At 36.3% G+C, this 21,488-nt stretch overlaps 1 protein-coding gene and 1 long non-coding RNA gene across 5 annotated transcripts in view; one reads left to right on the top strand and one right to left on the bottom strand.

Annotated features, from left to right (window-relative positions):
• The window catches only part of GABRA2 (gamma-aminobutyric acid type A receptor subunit alpha2), a 64,418-nt gene extending 42,930 nt beyond the window's left edge, over positions 1–21,488 (bottom strand). The window contains exons 1-2 of the mRNA XM_015625276.1: positions 20,974–21,488; positions 18,286–18,401 (exon numbers count right to left, since the gene is read on the bottom strand). Coding sequence (XP_015480762.1) covers positions 18,286–18,401; positions 20,974–21,044 — 187 coding nt within the window. The 5' untranslated portion in view covers positions 21,045–21,488. The remainder of the gene's footprint in view (positions 1–18,285; positions 18,402–20,973) is intronic.
• Positions 21,273–21,488, top strand: part of LOC107203317 — an 18,442-nt gene continuing 18,226 nt past the window's right edge. For all 4 annotated transcript variants that reach the window (XR_001521120.2, XR_001521118.2, XR_004496952.1 and 1 more), the window contains exon 1: positions 21,273–21,356. This is a non-coding gene — a long non-coding RNA (uncharacterized LOC107203317). The remainder of the gene's footprint in view (positions 21,357–21,488) is intronic.

Here is a 21,488-nt window from a genome sequence, read left to right as displayed (position 1 = left end):
ATTTTCAATGAGCTCCTTTGGTCTGCTGTCTGACTGCAGTTTTCAATTTTTTTTCAAGTTCTTTCATCTGCCCCTTCACATCTGCCTGCATCCCTGACAGGGTACACAGAGTTCCAGTGTGTGTGATGTGAGGTAGCTAGACATGCAGGATTCTGCATACCTGAGAGCTCTCTCTTTCCTGGAGAATGCTGAGAAAGCATTATCTTTATCGAAATAAATTTTCAGAGTGTTTCTCATATTTGAGAGTGACCTGAGTATTACTCATTCCCCCTCTCACCAAAATAGAGTCATTTCTGCACAGAGAGTAAGGACAAAACATAGCTCATTCTATGTATTTTTAAAAGAGGAGCGTGATCACTGCGAAATCTTCAGAAAGGCTGCAGGTATTTGTTTGTATGAAACTGGCTATATTATTGATTAATGTGTCAAGGCTGTTCTCATAAGAAAACCAGCCTAGTAGATTGGGTTGGACTTTTTATTATTTTTAATTTGAATTGTTAGTCAATAAAGCTGTAAATACAGATTTAGGGCAGCTAAAATAGAAGACAATCTCTTTAAGGTAATCAAAAACCATCAAAAGTATGAATATGCAGTTATAATTAAATTAAATTTAATTTTAAAAAATTCAGACAAACATTATTTTAAATGTAGAATTAATAGTATCTGTAAGAACACTGCAAGGCTGTAACTGAAAGGCTGCTAAAGCATGAAAAAAAAAAGAAAAGAGAAGCAAAAATAAAATACTGCTCTTTAATTATGTCAACAACAACAAAAACACAAAGGAGGTGAACTTGCAGTGCTATGGGAAACTTAACTGGGGATTTCTGGGTTTTTGTGGAAATGCTGTCAAAAGCTTGATGTTAATTTAATTACTTTTCTATAAAAATTATTTAACTGGAATTGACATTGTTCTGACATTATAATATGGTATCCAGGGGCATGCTTGGCAATGTTGCCCAAAGGTCTTGAAAATGTCATTCATAATACAAGTCAGAAATTGCACAGGTGAAACCACCAGGGTCTTAATCCATCAAGCACTGCTCCAACTCAACATGCTGCCCTTATCTGACAAGCTCCTTAGTGTGTCAGTTGACAGCTCAAGACACTGACTGGCTGGCAGGGAATGGGGGTCAGAGGAGGTCATGCAACACAGAGCTGTAAAAGCAGCAAAATCTGTGGTATTTCAAAATCATGTTCTATCAGTTCTTTGTTTTTGGTTTAGGTGGTTCATGCAACAATTTTATTTATCCAACTTCAGAATCTTCATTCATTACCAACTATTAAATTACAACAGTCTCAAAACCACATATGTCCTACATACAAACACTTCCAATTTGAAAATTGAAGTCATCTGTGAGAAGAAAAAAAAAAATTCCTCCTCTTGACGTCAGCACTTCACTTCCAACGGCCTCACTTTATCCATGAACTATCAGCAAGAAAAATTCTCCATATGGGTCATGATGCTTTTTTAAATCTCCATCTTTAACAAAGTATATGTAGAGTAAGTTTAAAGGTAAGAGCTAGTAATACCTCTAAGTATTATATTAACAGTTGCACTTGATTCACATTGGTGTAAATAAAACCAGAATCAGACACAGTACTTAATTTCTCACAGTGTTGACTGGAACAAGAATATATTCTGGAGAAAATGTCTGGAGGAAGAGACAGGAATTGAAAGCCAATAGGCTAGGAGACCCCAACCGACTTACCTCTGCAGAGCTGGTATCTATTAACAGACATTATATCAATTATTAAATTGGCAGCTTTATGTAAAGTCTATCAGGGGCCCTCCAAAGGCCTATTCAGAATTTATGAAATTCGGCAGCCCTGTAAAGCAGTACCATATTATGATTTATTATGTCCAATTATGTCATTTACATGAACAGAATAATTGGGCTGCATATAGGCCCACTCTTTTATTTCAACAAAGTAGTATTCATTATTCTGAAATAATTAAAATTGGTTCAAAATAACAGGAATTTGGTATAATACAATAATTCAGTTAAACATTAGTGTTTCTTTTGAGATGAGTGAGACTTTTTGACCATCAGAAAAACACTGACCTGGAAAAAAGAATTTAGCTTAACTGTCAACACCCTTCTCTACTGTAGCAAAAAATATGACTTGGGAAAACATTCTCAGATATGTTTTTAGCTAAACTAACAGCTTTTTTTAGGTGTAGGTTACCTGCAAAATGTGCACAGAATGCTATGTAGACACATCTGCAACACAAATAATGTGATATATTATCACAGTCAGTATTTACTCTTTGTCCTGTGTATAGAAGATGCTGGTGCAAACTGCCTTAGCACCATTATCATATGTCAAATGAAAAAACAAAAAATTCTCTCTGGGCTGAGAGAACATTTACACATTACTAAGATAATTTGCCCATGTATATTACAAATTTGAGGTTTAACTCTCAGTCAAAAAGGAAAGTGCATATCACACACACAAACATTACATTTACTACTTTTTCTTCTCTCTCTCTCTCTCCCCCAAGAGACCTTTAATTTGCAAACCTTATTACTTCAGGTTGCAAATTTAAAAACATTTCCAAAGGGGTCTATGAATGAAAAATCTTGGATACAAGTGACATTTGAGGTGTGGTCTTAACTTTATTATATGCTTTCTCCACAAATTTGAGAAGTTGCTCAAGGATAGACCTAAAGACTCTTAAAGTATATTGGACAAGTTCCAGAAAGTTATTTAAGCTCCAAGTTTCCGTTTAAATCAATCAGAGTTAAACTGAATGTCTCTGTGGTCCAGATCATAATGACTAAATTCTGCACTTATATTTGTCTGAATCCCCTTTATTCCTAAATTGCTGTCTAACATTGTCAGTACCTAAAATTCCCTGGCTGCTTATATTTCCACCTTAAGGCAAAAATATCCCAATGCTGCCAAGCAGCCTAAAGAACTGGCTCTCAACCAAGTCCCAACAAGTTCCTCAACCTATAAATAATTACAGATTTACTGAGCCAGAAAGATTTTGATAGAGAAAGGAAGAAAACAAGCAAGAGACTGATTCCACAGCCTCGCAGTACTCATGGGATAGAGCAGACTTAAATTGAAGCCTCTGCTCAAGATCTAATTATTTACACAATGCAGAACCAATTCCTTCCAAAGACTGAGGAAGCATGCTGTATCTTAGAAAATTCACCTGTGTGGTCAAGACAGAACCTGACACACAGTAACTGAGTTCATGTCTCTGCTTTAAATTAGAGCATGCACTTGACAACAGCTGCTCTCTATTTTAGAAGCTTCCATTAAATCCGACTATCAGCTTCTGTCACAGCTCTTTTCAGGAAAGGAGGAATGCCATGAGATCTAGAGGGGGAACACCCCTGTGAACAGATGAAAAGGAGACTGGTAATATTTTCACACCCAAACTTGGTTGTTTCACATGTATTGGTAATGAAAAGCTTCAGCTGCATGCTCTTCTTCAGCATTTTTAATTACTTAGCTCGACAGATTCCTACTGAGTTTATTGACTTTAAGAACCACATTTGTAGACAGTTATGCCCACACCATCTCTGAGAGGTGCCAACATGCCCAGCTTTACCCATGTTCCACACAGGGTGCCCAGCCATTGGAAGCAATGAATTCCACTGTATGTGGGGTCCAGGAGATGTGGGAACTGACAAACCTAAGCCCTCAGTCTTGTGGGGACAACTGGCCAAAGATCATGAATGCCTCTAAAGGCCAGCAGGCAGAAAGAGATCTCAGCCCATCTTCTGACATGTATGTAGCTATTTTATACAAAGAAGTAAGTAAAAAATCTCCAGTGGAAGGAAGCCACTTTCTCAGAATGATCAAAAAGCCCCGTGCCTCCATAAAAGGTTTGGAAACTGGGAAACATGGATTCAGATCCCTTTTCCAAATCAGGTAGGCAGTAACTAAGAAGTTTAAGCTGGAATGTACTTTATCCCTGATGATAAGGCTACTGTACTGACTGGTGGAGCTCATATCACATTGGGCCAATCAATCAATCAGCATCTAGCCTGAATCCTGCCAATACTTCAACATGAAAGAGATTTCAAACAACCCAAAAGTGCACAACTTAATTGGTTCTTTGCACTGGGAAAAGAAGATATTTAGATACTCTCACTCATTACTGTTGGACTTCATAGACTTTTGTCACCTCCGGCAACATTTTGACAATCTCAGAGGTATTGACTGCCAAGTGATTAAGAAAGCAATTAACTAGCTAGACAGCTTTTTGGATTTTTTCCCTATCATTTAAACAGAGTATTCCTCTAATATACAGGTTCATTGTAAAGGTATTAATACAATATGGATGGTTTGGTTGTATAAATACTTGTGATTAATTGAGTAATTATGAACAGTAGTGTTGACCATGGTACAATTAAAAAAGGGAGAGACAAAATGTTGAAAAGAAGAAAATTAAATCATTGGGAAGGACAATCTAAACACATGGGCAATATGAAACTTTCCCATAAGACTACCATGAAATCCACCAAATCTTTCTTTACTTTTCATTTCATCCTCAACCACCTTGAAGAAAAAAAAAAGGAAAATTAACTTAAAAGCATTCAGCTCTAAAATAAACTACCAATGTGAGGGATTTTTAGTTAAAGTTGCACAAAATGTTCAATAGAAACATAAAATTTGGCTGGAAGAAACGTGATATTGCTGAAATGGATTACTTAAATGTTGAAGTAAAAGGAACTTAACTAACACACAACACGATTAGCGGCAAACCAAAACCACATGCCACACAAATGAAAAATAAAACATCAGCACTAAACCTTGTCCCTTTAGATATTATAGCTTCCATCAGGATGAGGAGTGTTTACAATTACCAGGCTGAGTAATAAATATCAGTACTGCAATGTTTAGATCAACAGGGTGAGCACGATAGAGCTGAAATGAACCAGACTGCCCCAGAACTCTCTAAAGAATGAGACAGAGGAAGACAAAAAGAGTGCTCAAACAAGTCTGGAAGGGAGCAGACTCTGATAAAGTAGAGCAGTAATTATCTGAACTGACCTGAATCAGTATCATCACACAAGTAGGGAGGGAAAAGTTCTTATTCACATGAGACTGTATTTCTGTCTACTCTGCTTAGAGATTTGTGCTATTAGAAAAAAAACATTAACATGCAGGTAAGGCAGAAAACTTCCCAAATTTATTTCAGATTGTAGAAACTTAGAAGTCTTTATCTCTCTTCTTTTTTTTTACTGTTTGAATTTTATGACCTCAGTACATAGAGTCATGGAACAACTTGGCAAATTCTGCTGCATTACACTTCTAGGTTAATTTCAGGTTTAATCTCTGTGCTTTATTCCAAGTCATAGCATTTCTAAAACATCCCATTTGATACACTCACTCTGACAGTCCCTCCTGCATTTCAAACTGCATCTACCCATAACAGCAGTATCATTTTTAAAAAGTAGCAGTTTCCAGTTTCTCTTTGCAGTCATAACACAGCTAAGTCTGGGTTTCTTAAGAAGTGCTTTTGTTGTATAATGGCTATTGATTCCTCAGAAACTTAATTTTTGTTGCTAGCTTATTTGCTTGCCCATGACTTACATAGGCCCAGCTGTTTTTCTAACCAAAATCACTCATCCTAGATTTTATCCAAATTAGATTTCAGAAGCCAGTTTGGCTCATGTATATTTACATAAATATGTAACATGTCAACTTGCCAGTGAAAGTACAAGTTATGAAAGGACACTGCCTTTCATGACCTTCCCACATTCTAAACATTATAAAAACCCCTAAATTCTCATAATTTCCTGGATGAACATCAAGCACCTGTAAGATGGCCACAGAACTCAGTGGGATGGCCAAGGAACTGTGATAATACATAGATATACACAAAGCATTTCATTCTTTGGATACACACTACATTTTCATAGCTAAAACAGACAATGTCACAGTGCTTATTAGCCTTGTTAATTATTTAATGAGGAATTTGGGTAGGATGGCAGAGCCCATTGAAGTCAGTGAAAAAGTCTTCCCCCAGTGATTACGCTTCAGAAGAAGCCTTTGGATTGTGTCTGTCTCTGTGGTCAGCCACAGCAAAAAAGTTGCCACCCTGGAGCTGACAGAAACTGTGATGAAGCTCTGGGAAAGACTGTCTTGCTTGTTCTGTGGCAAGCACTCATGTCACCAGAGTTGGCATCTTCCCAAGGCTTGATGCTCTCAGAACAAAGTACGAAACTCACATGTTCCAAAGTCCCAAAGGCTGCTGGAGGTCCTCTAGAGATCAACAGACATAAGAAAGCAATGAAAATGAAGATCCTTTCAGACAGATTAATTTTAATGTCTGTGCTTAGTGTCTGGGTATTATAGTCCTGGATTGTATAGTCATAAAAAATGGAGCTGCAGCTCTTTTATCTTTTGCTAGCCTTGTACTTTGCATTCAAGCATGACAGGAATCAATGGTAGAAAGAGGTAGTGCCTTTATTTAATAGAGCTGCATATTAGTGGGCACTTTTAATGCTGTTTTTTGCAGCAGCATCCTTAAATATGTTTTTAATAGGTAACACTGTATGAAATTCTATAATAGTATTTCAGAAGACTGTGACACACTATCAAAAAAAAAAAAAAAAAAAGAGAGCATTCTAATCCTTCTATCAACCAGGCAGCAGTTCCTATTTCAAGCCAGGTAAAATAACTATGAAGTACAGGAAATTAATGTTTATCCAGACTACTCTATATTCTCAAAAAAGCTAGCCAGAGGAATTACTAAAATCAGCCAGAGGTGATGTTCATGTTAACACCCTAAATAGCATGCTTAACAATCTGTAGACACACGCTTTCCCCACATGCTCCTCAGCCTCACAGTTGCTGAAAAACAGGGAAGGAAGGAGTAGAGTTACAGTTTCAAGACATAGCACAAATCAGACTGGCTGCCAAGCTGTCTTTTATTTTTTATTCTTAACATTTTTTGCTTGGCAGGACAGCTGCAGGGATGGTCATGGGTAATAAGCTTCCTGCTAAACAGGAGTCCTGACAAGCAACGAGTTCATGGCATGATCCAACAGAGAATCATTTTAATACTTAAACAAGCATCTCTCAAATAAGCAAAAAATACTGCAATGGACAGCAATGAAGCAATTTTTAAGAGCCATTTTAACATGTTACTGAGTTGCCAGTTATTCTTCGGTTATCCAGTTAATACAAAAAAAGGTCTTAGTCTAAGGCTGTGCAAAATGTCTACAAGAAGTGTACTGTAGCACTCAAAAGTCCCACAGCTGAGTCACTTGAATGTCTCCAAGCTATTTTACAGATAACAGTGTTCCCCAGAATCTCCTCTAAAACATACTCCCAGGATATTCCCAGAGCTTGGATTAAGCAGCCTCAATTTTGTCTTTTATTTTTGCCTGTGACAAGAGAATTTGCCTCTGGCTGTCCATGGAATTTTGAGAATCCACTAGGCTTCTATATGTGGAAAGACTATATATTTGGGATTGGAATCTGCTTTTAGTATTAAATAATAGGTTGGGCTTTTTACAGGCAGAATTAAAAAATAGAGTGTTGTTTGTTTGTTTTTTTTTATTTGAAACAATGCCTAATATGAGTTTAATCAGAAATCAGTTTCTTAAAGTGCATATTTCTCTTAGCAGAAAGTATGGCTTTGTGAAAAAATGCAGATAATATTTACCACAGCTATAATTTTAAAACAGTCAATTATTTTAAAAATAGACTATCATGCAGTAGCAAACAAGATTATTTTTTTTTTTTTAATGGTCATTAAAGACAAAACGTCTAGTAAAAATATAGTTCTCTGACAGCTTTTAGCACTCAGCAGATGGGAAGGGATTATTAAAAATGTGGCCATTTCCTTATCTCAAACAAGAGGCATTTATATTTCTCCCTTCTCATCTTTACTTATTTATTTGTTTGCTTATTTTCCCATGTGGAAGTCTCTTCCCTGTTCCTTTCAGAAACTGCATGAGACAACACAGTGTCAAATTAATATTTAAAGATCTGGTGAAAAAAAGTTCACTGTTCAATGCTCAGTTAAAACTATTGACACAAACAAGTCCATGAAGTGCTATGGAATGCCTTAGGATGGCAGGGGGGTTATATAAACACAACATTGCATCTAAGACTAAAACCTTTGGTTTTCTCATTTATATACAAGACAATACATCTCTGTCTTCAGCTGCTTCTCATTCAGTGAGCCTTTAAATTACTATTTCAAATAGTGAGAATAAAAAGGCATCTACAGTAGCCTTTAGATTGTCACTCAGAATGAAATATCTAGAACATGGTGGTGTATTAATGGTAGGAGTTGTCCCTTCAACTCATCTCTAAATTCTTGAATATAAACACAGACTTTCTCACCTGTTCCATTATTTTTCTCCTCTCTGGTGTTATGCTGAGAGGCTTACACACTTGAAAGAATGGAAATAATAATAATAAGCAGCTCTAATACCTCCCAATTTCCTGATAGAGGTGGTCTGAGGAACCTATTGTCTTAGGAAACTGAGAGTGGATACAAGAAATTAAAAGGAAGGAATGTGTTGGAAGACAATTACCTCTCTTGGATGAGAGAATCAGCACCGAGCAATTGAGACAAACAAAGAAGAACTAGACATATTCAGTCAGAAGATACATTGCTTTCATGTAATAGAGGTATTTAAGAGATGGAGAGTATACAATTTTTTAAATTAAAACAGAAGGAAGTGCTAAATGAAGATAGGTTACTCCAGGAAACCACCTTCACATCAAAGATCATAAATGCAAGCAGTCTATAAAATTTTGCAGCATACACCAGTTTTTAACTGATTTCTATTGAACCATATATTAAGGTCAGTGGTCCACAGCACTGAATTTTATCTTCAATCAACTCTATTAGTCATAACACTACAAGATTATAAAATGCTTCATTTACAGTCTGCAAAAAAACACAGATGAAGCAGATGGAATATGGGACACCCAGGTTTTCCCAAACAAATTACAGATGAGGACATGTGATCTCTACCGGTTCAACAAAAAAAAGGCATGGGAAGGACCAAATATGTATGTCTACACATAAAAAATGAATGCAATTTGGTCAGACTAGATGTAATCTCTGCAGCTGCACAACTTCACTAAAGTGTTTAATGTCCTCTGATGTGCACAATAATCCAAGGTAAGAGGGGAATTGATTTACATTGCTTTCACAGTGTTAAATGCTCCAATTATTAAGTAGCCCACAACATATGGCAAGAAATTAAGGAATGTAAATCAGAAGCTATGTTCTACACAGTAATCACATAAATGGTTCCCAAATAGCAACACCACTTCTGGAAGGTTAGCAGAATCATGCTTTTCTCATTTACACACAATTTCCACAGTCTGGTGGTGAAATACTCTGCATAATAAAGCAAACTATTAATAGGGTGGCAGGGGTAAACAAAATTTGCTTTAGCTTGTGATTAATTTCATTAGAGCATTAACATGGAGAAAACAGGTATTGAAATGTGTTTAAAGATTAATATTGGCATATTGAAGTGCTTTGATTCTTATAATTAAAATTTATTAGACTTTTGACAGTCTTAATTCAAAATCTTCTGCTGGTGCTTTAATTTAGCAGTTTGGTGAATAGTACAGCAACACATCCTCTATAGCTGTTTCTTGAGATAGATGACTCATTGTTGAACAACACTAATATCAGAAACTTAAATGCATGTATATATCATAATGATAAAAGTTCTTGTCTATTCTACTTTAGAGTTTCCAAAGGATATTTGAAAAAAACTTTCATACAGCTGTTTAAATCTGCCAGTTGTTTAAAAGTGGTCAGTGGTTAGTATGACACTCCCTCCTTCACTCCTTATCTCTTTTGTCCTGCCCTCCTTTCCTTTCCCATGTTTCTTGCCCATAGTGGTTTTTCACCTTGGCTTGTATTACTCTAATGCTACATTGTTGAAAAACAGCTTTTTCTTCTACTTCATTGGTGTTATTTGGAGCATTTAGAAGCTACTGTTAGATATTAATTGTACCCACTAATACTGACAATTAAAAAAGACCAAAATACTGAAAAAAATAAATAAATTTGCTGTTTTAATATACAGACAATTACAATGTCCTTCTGCATGATCCTTTCTGATGAAATACCCGCCTCTCTCTCTCTCTCTCCACACTATTAATTCTAAAAATTGGATGCACTAGATTGTGCATTGAAAAGGTTATTCTTAAAGACGGTCACAAAGTGGTAGCATTGCAAGAAAACAGAAACAGGAATATGTAGTCAGGAGTACTGCCAGAAGCAACAGATCTGTCTCAGACCAGTGAAGAACACCAAAGAACTCTGCTGGCACAAAAGAGGGGCCACACAATCTGTGGGTACAGGATAATCTTTGCTTTCTACCTACCTAGGAGCTTGCCTTCACATCATTTCAACCTCCCCCATCAAGTTTCATTGGATAAGAAATCCTTCAGGCAGCTGGATGTCAGCAGCTGAACCTGGGAGGAGGGTAGGGCAAGGATGGGTTTCCAGCTGTGAAAGGAAAGTGCACAGCTGCATTTACAGGGCAGGACTCACCTGGACTTGGGTAACACTATACTTAAAGGGAACTAAATAAATTCATCACATTTTGGTGAAAAAAGACAGCTGGACATTTTTTATAAGAATGAACAAAACAGATAGGTATTTAGAAAAGAAAAAGGCAATATAAATATAATAGAAGAATAAAACAGGGGGAACTTTGGAAGTTGTCCCAGGGCTCTGAAGAAGGGTGGTTTTTAGAGGTTCCTGGGTGCTTCCTGAGGAGGCATTGATATCTAGGATACAAAGTGTTGTGCAGCTTTTCAGTTCCCTGTACACTGCCAAAGTAAACTGAGAAAGATTCAATGAAATAAAGTCCCTGTCCTTTAAAACACTGTCTTATCACATATTTAACCCTTTCCAGGACTTCAGCATAAGGTGATAATTGGAAAAATGGGCCAAAGACCATAAATAAGGATACATCCCCTTCATTTTTTGCATATCCTGTCTACTCAAAATCTTATATTTTTCAGTGGGGTCTTCATGAACAATAAGCTCAAGAGCTGTACAACACTGAGCATCCTGCTGTTCTGAAGCAGTTTAAACCTTTCATTTACACAGACTTTTTCCTTCAGCTATATCTTCAAGATATAATATACTAATTTTTTTTTTCCATCTTTTCCAAGTAAGATGGAAAGCTGCAGCCATTATTTCAATGTCATGCTGGCTTTCAGTTAAAGAATCTTAGAAAAACTGAGTTTAAAAAGAACCTTTGGAAGGTCCAAAGCAGAGCAATCTCTAAAGACACAGCAAGTTGCCCAAGTCATACCCTGTCAAATTGTCAAGGTCTCCACAAAGATGGAAACTCCACCACAACTCTGAGCAGCCATTATCTCTACAACTGTTGAAAATCATCAGCATGTTATTTGCCTAGTAAATCTAAGGAAGGCAGGAAAATAATTCTTCTTTATATTTTTTTTTGGTCCTTTTAGATTATGTCTCATAAAGAGAGTATTGTTACACTGTTTTGCCACAATCAGGCATTGAATGCAGTAGAATCCTATTGTGCTATGCAGAATTAACGTCTTGTAGCAGTTTTTTCTTTATGGGTGCTAAAATACAGAAAATGTATTTAAATGTATATTTGCCTTTAGAAGGCTCAAGAACAAAGGTTACCTATTCTACACAAAGAAGAGGAAGGAATTATCCATGCCCATTTAATCCCAAGGTTTTTGTTTTCATTGTAAATAAAATGTCAAAATTTGCCAATCAATTGTTCTGAAAGTTATGCATGACTATTTGCTTAAATATTGGTTGTTGTCACGCAAACATAAATCAACATCACTAAACAGTGATGCTAGTCAAATCACAGTATGATATAATTGCTATTTTTCCTTAAATGAAACGTATTTTTAAGGTCTATTTTTTCATCTTTGGGAAGGGTAGGGTGTTCCAAATATTTTTGCCTACATCCTATACATCTAAACCCAAAATGTCAAAAACCATCAATGCTTTATTATAAACTGGTTGAATAGATTTTCACCAAAATTTTCACAATATCTTTAGGTGATTATATAACTGAATAAGAGATCTTTATAGCCTCCTTCTTATTCTTAATTTGCTGTCTTTTTTCAGTATATCTTATTTAAGAAAATATTTGAAATGTTATTGTCTGTGTCTCCTATAAAAATAATATACAAAACTGAGTACTCCATGGATGCATCACAGCTGCAAATATTAAAGGATTTCCCTGATATTCTTTATAAGTGCACCTTTTAATGTAATCCAGAATACTATTAATTTTGTATTAAAAAATTTCTTTGTTTCCACAGATTGACTATTTTTTTTCATTGTAAGCAACATATACATGGATAAACACATTTAAATTCACTTTTTGCTGGGTTAAAATACACTAGTAAAAATCCACGAGATCCATTAAAATCCCCAAAGTTATCCTGGATGAATTTCTAATGCTCTTAAATATTTCTGAAAATGTTTTAGAGTTAGATTATTTAAATAATAATTTTATTTCCAATTCAGATGGCTTTGTGCAAATTGTATCATTACACAAAGGTAATAAAAACTTTGGAACTATGACATTGCCTTCCTTTGATATATACCTATTTAAGCTAGTCAGCCTGAATAAGAAGTAGTTGTATACTTCAGATAGAAAAAAAATCATTGCAAGATTTAACATGATAACAAGTGGAAAGCAGTCAATAGTAGAATACCTTGGATATCAGCAAGACCACTCCTTCTCCATCATTTCCTAAATAACCCAGAATAACATCATCACAGAGAAAAGGTGATGGTTTTGCTGTCTTTGTCCATCAAATCTGGCTGAAAAATGTAACCAATGAGCACCAATGAGCTACACAGAAATCTGCAGTATCTGCTTTCACGGCTTCCTTGCAGATGAGACAAAAGTAAGCAAAGCTCTAATTCAGCCTTGGTGCTGTCAGCAGTAATTCTAGCATTAGAAGCAAATGCCAATTCCTTGCCAGGAGAGAAAAAAAAAAGTACTAAATATACACGCTCAGTGAACTGGGAGAGCCTCCCAGACTAGCTCCTCTACAGGCATGTATAATTGCTGTAAAATACCAACATTTCTGTTAACTCATCTGAGGCATTTGACTCTTTGGGATGGTGCTGTGCAGGCCCAGGAATTGATCCTGGGTCCAATGATCCTTGTGGATCCCTTCTAATTCAGCTTATTTTGTGATTCTGTGATTTTTTTTTGCTTTGCATCATGCAACACTTTCCCAAGTTGCACTACCCTGCACAGTTGTAGCATTAATTTAATTTTCACATCTTCACTGTTGATTTATTCACAGACTTTCAATAAATAAATAACCAAATAACCTCTATCTAGCTACTCAGCCCCTATCCTATATTACACATTTTTTTTGGTTTGTTCTTTAGTATCAAAAAGGTTCCTCTGAGTTTTTTATCCTTCCACTTTTCCTAATGAATCCTTCCCTGGAATGCTTATAGCTACTGAGCTAGTTCTGTTCTTGGATTTTAGCACTGTCTGCATGCCCTGGATAAGTTATTAATGAGATTTTCATATCCTCCTCTCTATTGCTTTTCCATTTCTTACAAGGAATGCTTTTTGCCAATATACATTATCCATGGCTCTAACATAAATTAACCTGAGTTTCCCACTGACTCCTCTGAAAGCACTATTATGGCCAGATTCCATGTGGCCCTTCCAGGTTTTCCCAAAAGAGGAGCACACAATAGTTTACTTCTTTGTGTCCCAGCCCAGCTACAAAGATAGTGGGCTTTTAGAAGATGCAAGTGCTGCTCTGAATTACTCTGCACTAGCACTTGCAGAGAGATATCACCATTTCCAAAGATGAACCTGGAGCAAAGAAAGGCTAAGGAAGCAACCAGAACTGTGATGGGGAACTGCACATTTTTTCTTTAAAAACAGTAGTAAAAGCTTTCTAGCACTGTTCTGCAGAAAAAAAATAGTCAAAGAACCTTGCTTTATAATACTCCGAATTTATGTTAATCATATTTGGGGACAAACACTGCTAGGTCTGGCTAGAGGACTAACCAAGCTAGTTTCCTGGCAACTGAAAACCTCCAACTATTTGATAAACACAGACACATATATGCATACAGCTCTCCTGATCTGGGCAGGAAACAAAGGTAATCTGTGAAAAAATGGATTTTCCTTGTGATTGTGTTGGTGAGCACATCACACAACTTTTAATCACTAAGTCTGATATTCTACATTACACTGATCCTATGCAATGAAATATGCAGTGTTCCAAAGATGAAAGATCACACCTGGAAGTGCTCATTGCCGACCATCTCCCTGATAGCAATAGTCAGCAAGAATTGCCCTCCATTCTCTTCAGTTTTCCTGTTCAATTGATTTACAAAATGTTGGAAGAAAAGAAGATTTGGTCTGTCTGTATGAGAAATGCAATGCAGATGCTTGCTTAAAGCAAGAGTTTTTGAAATCAGAGATGGTTCCTTCAAAATAGAATCACAGTGCATTTAATTTTCACCTACCTACTGTCTTATCTTCTTTTTTTTTAACAACCAACATTCAACTCTTTGGTTACAATAAGAATGCCATTCCTGAAGCTGGTGAGACTGACCACAGTTTGCAGAAGGATCCTGACATTTCCACAGATCTTTTCAGTGTCAGTATGGCACTTGAAACTTCAGGCTATGAAGTCCAGTCCTCTGCCCTTGTAACTTCCCTTTTGTTTTGTTTTGTTTTGTTTTCTCCAACATTTAAGTTTTTTATTCCATTATGTTTTATATGTTTCAGAGAGTAGAAAAGACAGAAGTTCTATAGCTGTTGGAAAGGCCAGTTTCTGATGTGAGAAAGTAAAGAAGGTTGAATAACTTGTGTAGATAGTCAGAATACTGAAGCATCCAGCATGATCATGTCTGTTCATGGACCAGAGGAGAGAAGATAGATAGTTCAATCACTTCCAGATATTTTGGTTCCTTGCTTAGTTTTAAAGCCCATTAATATGTGGATTTCCTTTTCTACATGCTAATAAAAAGCAAAGGATTTATGAAAAAATGTTACCTTAAGTGTCTTGAAAACATTGCAGCAAATAAAAAAAAAACAAACAACAACCTTCATGATTTATAGAAAGTCATAAACAATTAAGGTTTGTATGACTTGCCATTTGCATGGCTATATTTCATACAAATTAATGCTAATGATACAGGAAATTTGTTTTGAAGTCAAACTTGTAATTTATTTTGATGACTAAACAGAAATGGCACAGAATGTTTGGGCAAAATAGTTCATTTCAGAGCTTAAAGTGCAGTCAAGAGTGTTCCAGCTGCAACCCTGTGCTTAGCATAAAATGAGTACAGAGAAAAGATTATGTCCCCTTGAATAAACCCCTGCTTATCCATATCAGTACAGTAGGTTGGGGCATATATGTAAGTAATATGAGATGTCTCTAGCTTCAGGGGATGGTGCAGTGTCATCTTCTCCCTGCCCACACCCATTTTGCAGGTAATTTCATCATTGTAGTGTTCATACATCACTCAAGGTCCCAGATGGTAGGATAGCCAACAGCCAACAGCCAAAACCTGTTTATCTGACAGAGATGTACCACCAGTAAAAATTAAACCTTCCTCATCAATCTTTAGAAAATAGTACTCAGTTTTGAAGAGCATCAGTAAAGCATCAAGTTACATACTGTCAGTACTCACACCAAGTCTCCCAGTAAAATGAATTACAAATCTATCCCTTAATTCAAGAACTACCTCCCAACCAGACATTTACTTAGCTGGATTTCATATACAGTCTTTCAAGAAATTTATACATTTCCCTTTTGTTGGTCAATAATTAGATAAAATGTCAATATTAACCCAAAACATTTCGTTACTAAAGGAGCAATTTTTTACAATGAGCTAAATTCCTGCTGTAAGACATCTCTGAAAATATCTTTCACAGCAAGTAAAAGTGGGCTGACAAAGAGCTCTTGCTTTCAGACTGCTTTAGAAGAATTCATCTCAGATCCTGGACAATTTCTGTTGTAGCATGTTAGGCCAGATTGTGATCCCAGTCATAGCAGTGATGTGTGCACGATAATGCAAACTGCTTTGCCAAAGTAAACATTCTACTGGTTTCAAATGAGCTATTTCAGATTCATACAAATGGAAGTGAAACATAACTGAGACTAGGTATCTTAAATTAATGATGTGTGGCATGGTCAGAATGTAGTAATCTCTTACAAAAACACTTTTAGAAATTCCCAAAGCTTACTAGGCACTTAGTGTTAAAAAAAAAAAGAAGGTTAATTATTTCCGTATCTCTTTTCAGACTACAAGAACAAGGAATAAATAAACTGCTAGAAAATTCCTAAAATAAGAAACTACATAATTACAAAGCACTATGTAAAAAGCCTTGTTTGGTATGTTTTGTATCATGAATTATCACAACTGCCATTTACAAGTGTTCTTTTAAATTGTAAGAATCCATCCATCCACAACTGAAGTATTCTTGAAGATTAATGTGTCATGAATCACCATGGTTTAATATGCATGACACAGTTTCATTTCACACATATTCTGCATGGGTTGATTGCCATGTATACCAATAGAAAACAGATGTTAATTCTTTAATATTTTTGCACTCAGAGTATGTTTTAATTATCTATGAGGCTTCATAAAGGAAAAGAGGGAGGTTATTTTGAAGCAAATTTAATGAAAAATATAAAAGAAAAATCCATTAGATTTTTTCTTTATTTCATGTTCTCAATAATACAATTTCAAAATTATAAAAAATACTTGATATGCAAAGGAACTGCAAACTGCTCTCATTAAATGGCTCATTCCTTGTAAGCAAGAAAACTTTGATTATTTTTCTAATAAAATGCATGCTTTTAAAAGCCCTGCCAGCCAATTCAACATGAGCTTGGTGATATGAAATGCTACTGCAAGTCATTGAATGTTTATACTATGCCTAAATTCTTAAACTTGAATATTTTGCAAAGAAATCAAAACTCCATGTAAAACATGACTATAAATTCTCGCATCAACAGTGTTTTGGTGCTATGTACCATCCAAATTAGTCTTTGAATATAAAATATTTCACAAGCCTCCCCTGTACAGAGGCCAAAAATGGAAATGAAAATATATACTAGGTTAAAAGTAATGTATAATGAGAAAGCTGTTTTAGTCAGCGTCAGCTCCCACTTTCTGCTGTGTCAGATGCAAGCCACAATTCTCCAGGACCAGAACAGCAACAGAGCCACAGGTCAGGACAGAATAATGTTGGATAAAAACTCTGAGCTTTAACTGATGCCTAATTTGATCAGAGTTGTTATTGCAATATCCATGGAAGCTGAAGCATGTCTCTAGCTTTGGGCCTGATCTTCCTAAAATCAACAGGAATAGGAATGGCTCCCAAGGATTTTGCACTAGAATTAGATTCATCAAGCTGAAACAGTCTCCAAGTTGAAAATTACAATTACCAAAACTGTTACAAAAAATAATAATAGCAGTAGAAGTGTATATCTGAATGTTAGCTTGTATAAATACAGATAATCACCAATAGCAGATAAAATATTGTCGAAACTAAGATATTCAGCCCCTCCCTGTCATTGAGATTTTTCTGTACACAGTAATATTTTCAAGACCATAAAAATTATTTAAATTTCTTGCCTATATAACACATACTGACATAAAAAAGCATACAGCTTTAAAATCAAAATGTGAACTGACATTTTGAAAAATAACAGACAGTAATGGCACAAGAGTGCAGTGACCTCTGTCCTCCAATATTCTCTTTTTCTGTATTTTTTATTTCCAAATGCCCAAATAAGTGCAAGGTGCCCAGAAATGAAATGCATATTACCAGTGACACCCTAATTCCAAAGAAGTCAAAATCACAACATTTTCACTGAATTTACTGGGCCAAGGAATTAATCTAAAATGTGAAATTTATATACGTCACACGAAACACTTGTGCAGATTTCTGAAAGCATACACCTATCGCATTGCAGGGAATTAAGCCTGCATTCCTTGTTCAACCAAAATTCCTTGACTGGAATAACAGCTTTAGATGTTATTTTTGTTCACATTCTGTTCTACTATGTATAAAACACCAGAGTTTTTTTCCCTTTTTACTTAAGATAAATGTGTGAAAGTGCCTTCTTTCCATTCATAGATGTTATCTTCCTCAAACTTCAAATGATTCATCTGGGTGAATGTAGTTATAAATAATTTATCAAGATACATACCAGTTGTTAGGGAAAAAAAAACCCCGAAGCAAGAATATCACTGCATAAAATCTGAACATTAAAATTGATTTTTAAAAATCAATCTTTAATTGGTTTTATTACCTCCTAATCCAGGTCTGAGGCGATTATCATAACCATCCAGAAGTCTGTCTAGAATTCTTGTAAAGATGGTGATGTTATTCTTAGCTTCGTCTTCCAGGGAGTCAGCCAGCACTGATCTAAATGGATATTTTACATTTTAGAAGGTGCTAAGTATGTTTTAACATACACTCAACATGCATTTTTTCAGGCTAGCCTTTACTTGATGTATTCCTACAGGAAAGGTGTATTTAACGGTATACGAATGTACAATTTAAATACAACAAGTTCAGGCATATAAGAGTGAACAGCACACTATTTAAAATATCCAGGAAGCAATTTTCCAGTAGCCTCTACTTGTAAGCATCATTGCATTACAGTGAGGGCTACTTCAAGCTCCACTAACACCATTAGTGGAGACTGTGCTGGTGCAAAACCCTAGAAGAGCTTCTCGGGCTTTGGTGGTATGTCACTCCTGGACTGATAACCCGGGATTCCATGCACAAACCCATCTCCTTCCAGCTCTATCTTATCTGTCCTCACTTAGGTATACTCATCTCTGAATAAATCCTGTGCATTTGCCTCCACCCAATGGTCATGTAATGTACATGACCAGAAGAACTAACATGAGGGAAAACTCCAGCGATCATGCTCAGGGAGTCCTCTGACGCCAGCAGTTGGTGGGAGGGAACACCAGTGCTGACTAGCAAGCTGCAGGATAGCTGTGGACAGCCTTCATCTTTCTAAAACGCTGTTTTGTCATAAAAAACACTATCCGATACTCCACTAGATGCAGACAAACCTTAAAAAAAGTTGTGTGAAAAGGGGAATCATAAATGAAGTGCCAAGAAGAATCTGTAGACCACCAATTGTTCCAAACTTCCCAAAAAAACGTAAGAGACATTAGAGCCTTTGTGGATCAAACCTCTGTGGAACACGCTAGGGGCTGGAATATGAACCTGCTGCCCAGCCAGCCATGGTGCTCCACAGTGCTCTGGAACCTGGGCACTCACACCAAAAGGGTTTGTGCCAGGGAAACCCTGACACGCAGAAAGCCTTACACATGCAAATGTTGCCGTGCCAACAATTTTAAGCACTATGCATGTGAAATACATGAGCTCATCAGTCGTATCTACTTAAAATCAGTATACTGATATCAAGGAAGTAAAGCATCATATGCTACACACATTACCATTTACATCTTTTTCAGCTACCTAAATTTTTAAACCTAAATGTTTGAGTATTAATCATCTCAATATGAAGGCATTCTGAATGTCATAATAGCAAGCATGTTTTCCTCCTCCTTCTCCAAACCAAAAGTGGGTTTGGATGACATTTTCTGTAAAGCAAGCTTTATGATTGTTTAAAATTACTAAAAGACAAGGCTGTATGTTGGTCTCCAGCTCAATAGCATAAACAAGTATTTAAATGTAAATCATTGCAGTCTGTGCTTTCCATCGTATAAACCACAGAAACGACCCAAACCAGATAACTTATAAAGAACCCATGAAAATGTCATGTGTGATTACCCATGTGCCAGGTTTTTCTTAGTTGCAGTTACTGGATGGTTCTTTTTTGGTTTGTAAGATGGATCATTGTACTCGTGGACTACCAGAGTATGTTTCTGCCATTTTTAAGCTTCTTTTTGAGATATAACAGTTTTTCAACTCAAGATTCCACTAAAAAATATTACATCAATACAATTACATCAAATTAGGGTCGAATCCTGCAAACTTTACTCAGGCACAAAATCTTTAATAACGTATACGGTCTCTTTGACGTCAGTAAGATTACTCACTTGAGTAGGGTTTGCAGGATCTGGCCCACTGTGACTCAACTAATACTGCACCATAGTTAGGTATAAAGTGAAATAGAAAACAAAGTTTCAGAAAATATTTTCTTCGCTGGGAAGCAAAAATATTGGAGACTTGTTAAATCATAGGAAACTTGCATTATATGCATACAATCTTTACCATATGAGGACAAGACCTACTGCAGCCAGAACTAATTACTTGCTTTAAGTAATTCAAAGTTACAAACTACAATTAATTACGTGTTTAGGGACCATGAGCAATACAAAAGGATAATGTAATAAAAATTACTTTGTCTTATGCTGTCACTTTAGAAATTGAGAACTTTAAACAACATAAGAAAAGTTGATTAATAAATGATGCTATTGTTTTATTATATGTGATTGTGAAGTTGTATGCTATCTCCACCTAGAGGTTTAAAGCTTAAGCATCATTTTGAATTCTATTATGTTTGACCAAAAAAAAACAATCAAGAAAAAAAAAAAAAAAGGCATGCCCATATTAATAAATATATGAGCATTGTTTTAAAGACAGTGATTTGCAGTTTGACTTCATGATAATCTATTTCTCCAATTCGTATGGTACAGAATCACAGAAATACAGTAACTCAAATTTTTAAGATCCAAAAAGGCATTCAAGGAAGAATTTGTTATTTTAATGGTGAAATAATGCATCAATTCACAAACCGTTTAAGAACAAGAGATCAGGCTTTTATGGACCCTAAACTACATTCTAGTGCATTTGTTCCCGAAACTATGTAATACTGCATTCAATCAGCTAAGAAAGATTTTCTTATTACGTTACTATATACTACACTTTTATAACCCCTCACACAAGCTTACCCTTAGGAGACTGTAACATACATGTTCAGACTGAACAACAAAACTAAATGTCCTCTCACCTTGTTGGTAGCCACACCAATAAAACGAGAAGAACCAACTGCATCTCGGAGAGTGCCAGCTTCCTCTTCATCGCTGCTTTTTGCAAAACCTAACGGTGCAAGAAAAACACAAACCCACTCTCAGCCACAGTCAGTCTCCGCCAAACAGTGCTTTCAACTTAACCCGAGGAAAATATGTCACTTCACTGGAGAAAGGAAACCACTGGATTTCCGCAGCACTTTTCAGTACTAGCAACTTATTGTATCTCCATCTTTCCCAACGATCCTGCTCTGTGCAAGGAGGCAACGTATGATCAGAAGTGGCATGTGAGCCGGCGCATCAGATGCTTTCCTGTTCCGTGATGTGAAAGCCCCGAGACGAAAAGGAACAAAAAATATGAAACGTATGTATGGGAGGATGGGGGCTTAACCACCCCTCGCCTCACTACGGCACACCGCAGCCGGGGGGGCGGGGGGGCGGGCGGGAGGCAGAGTCATGCCATTCGCCGGGGCTCGGTGCGGGGACCGCGGGCGAG

Source organism: Parus major, chromosome 4 (assembly GCF_001522545.3).
Source record: "Parus major isolate Abel chromosome 4, Parus_major1.1, whole genome shotgun sequence".
In the NCBI taxonomy this organism is placed as follows: domain Eukaryota; kingdom Metazoa; phylum Chordata; class Aves; order Passeriformes; family Paridae; genus Parus; species Parus major.
Note: the sequence above shows the minus strand (reverse complement) of the source record. Positions and strands in the feature narration are given on the sequence as shown.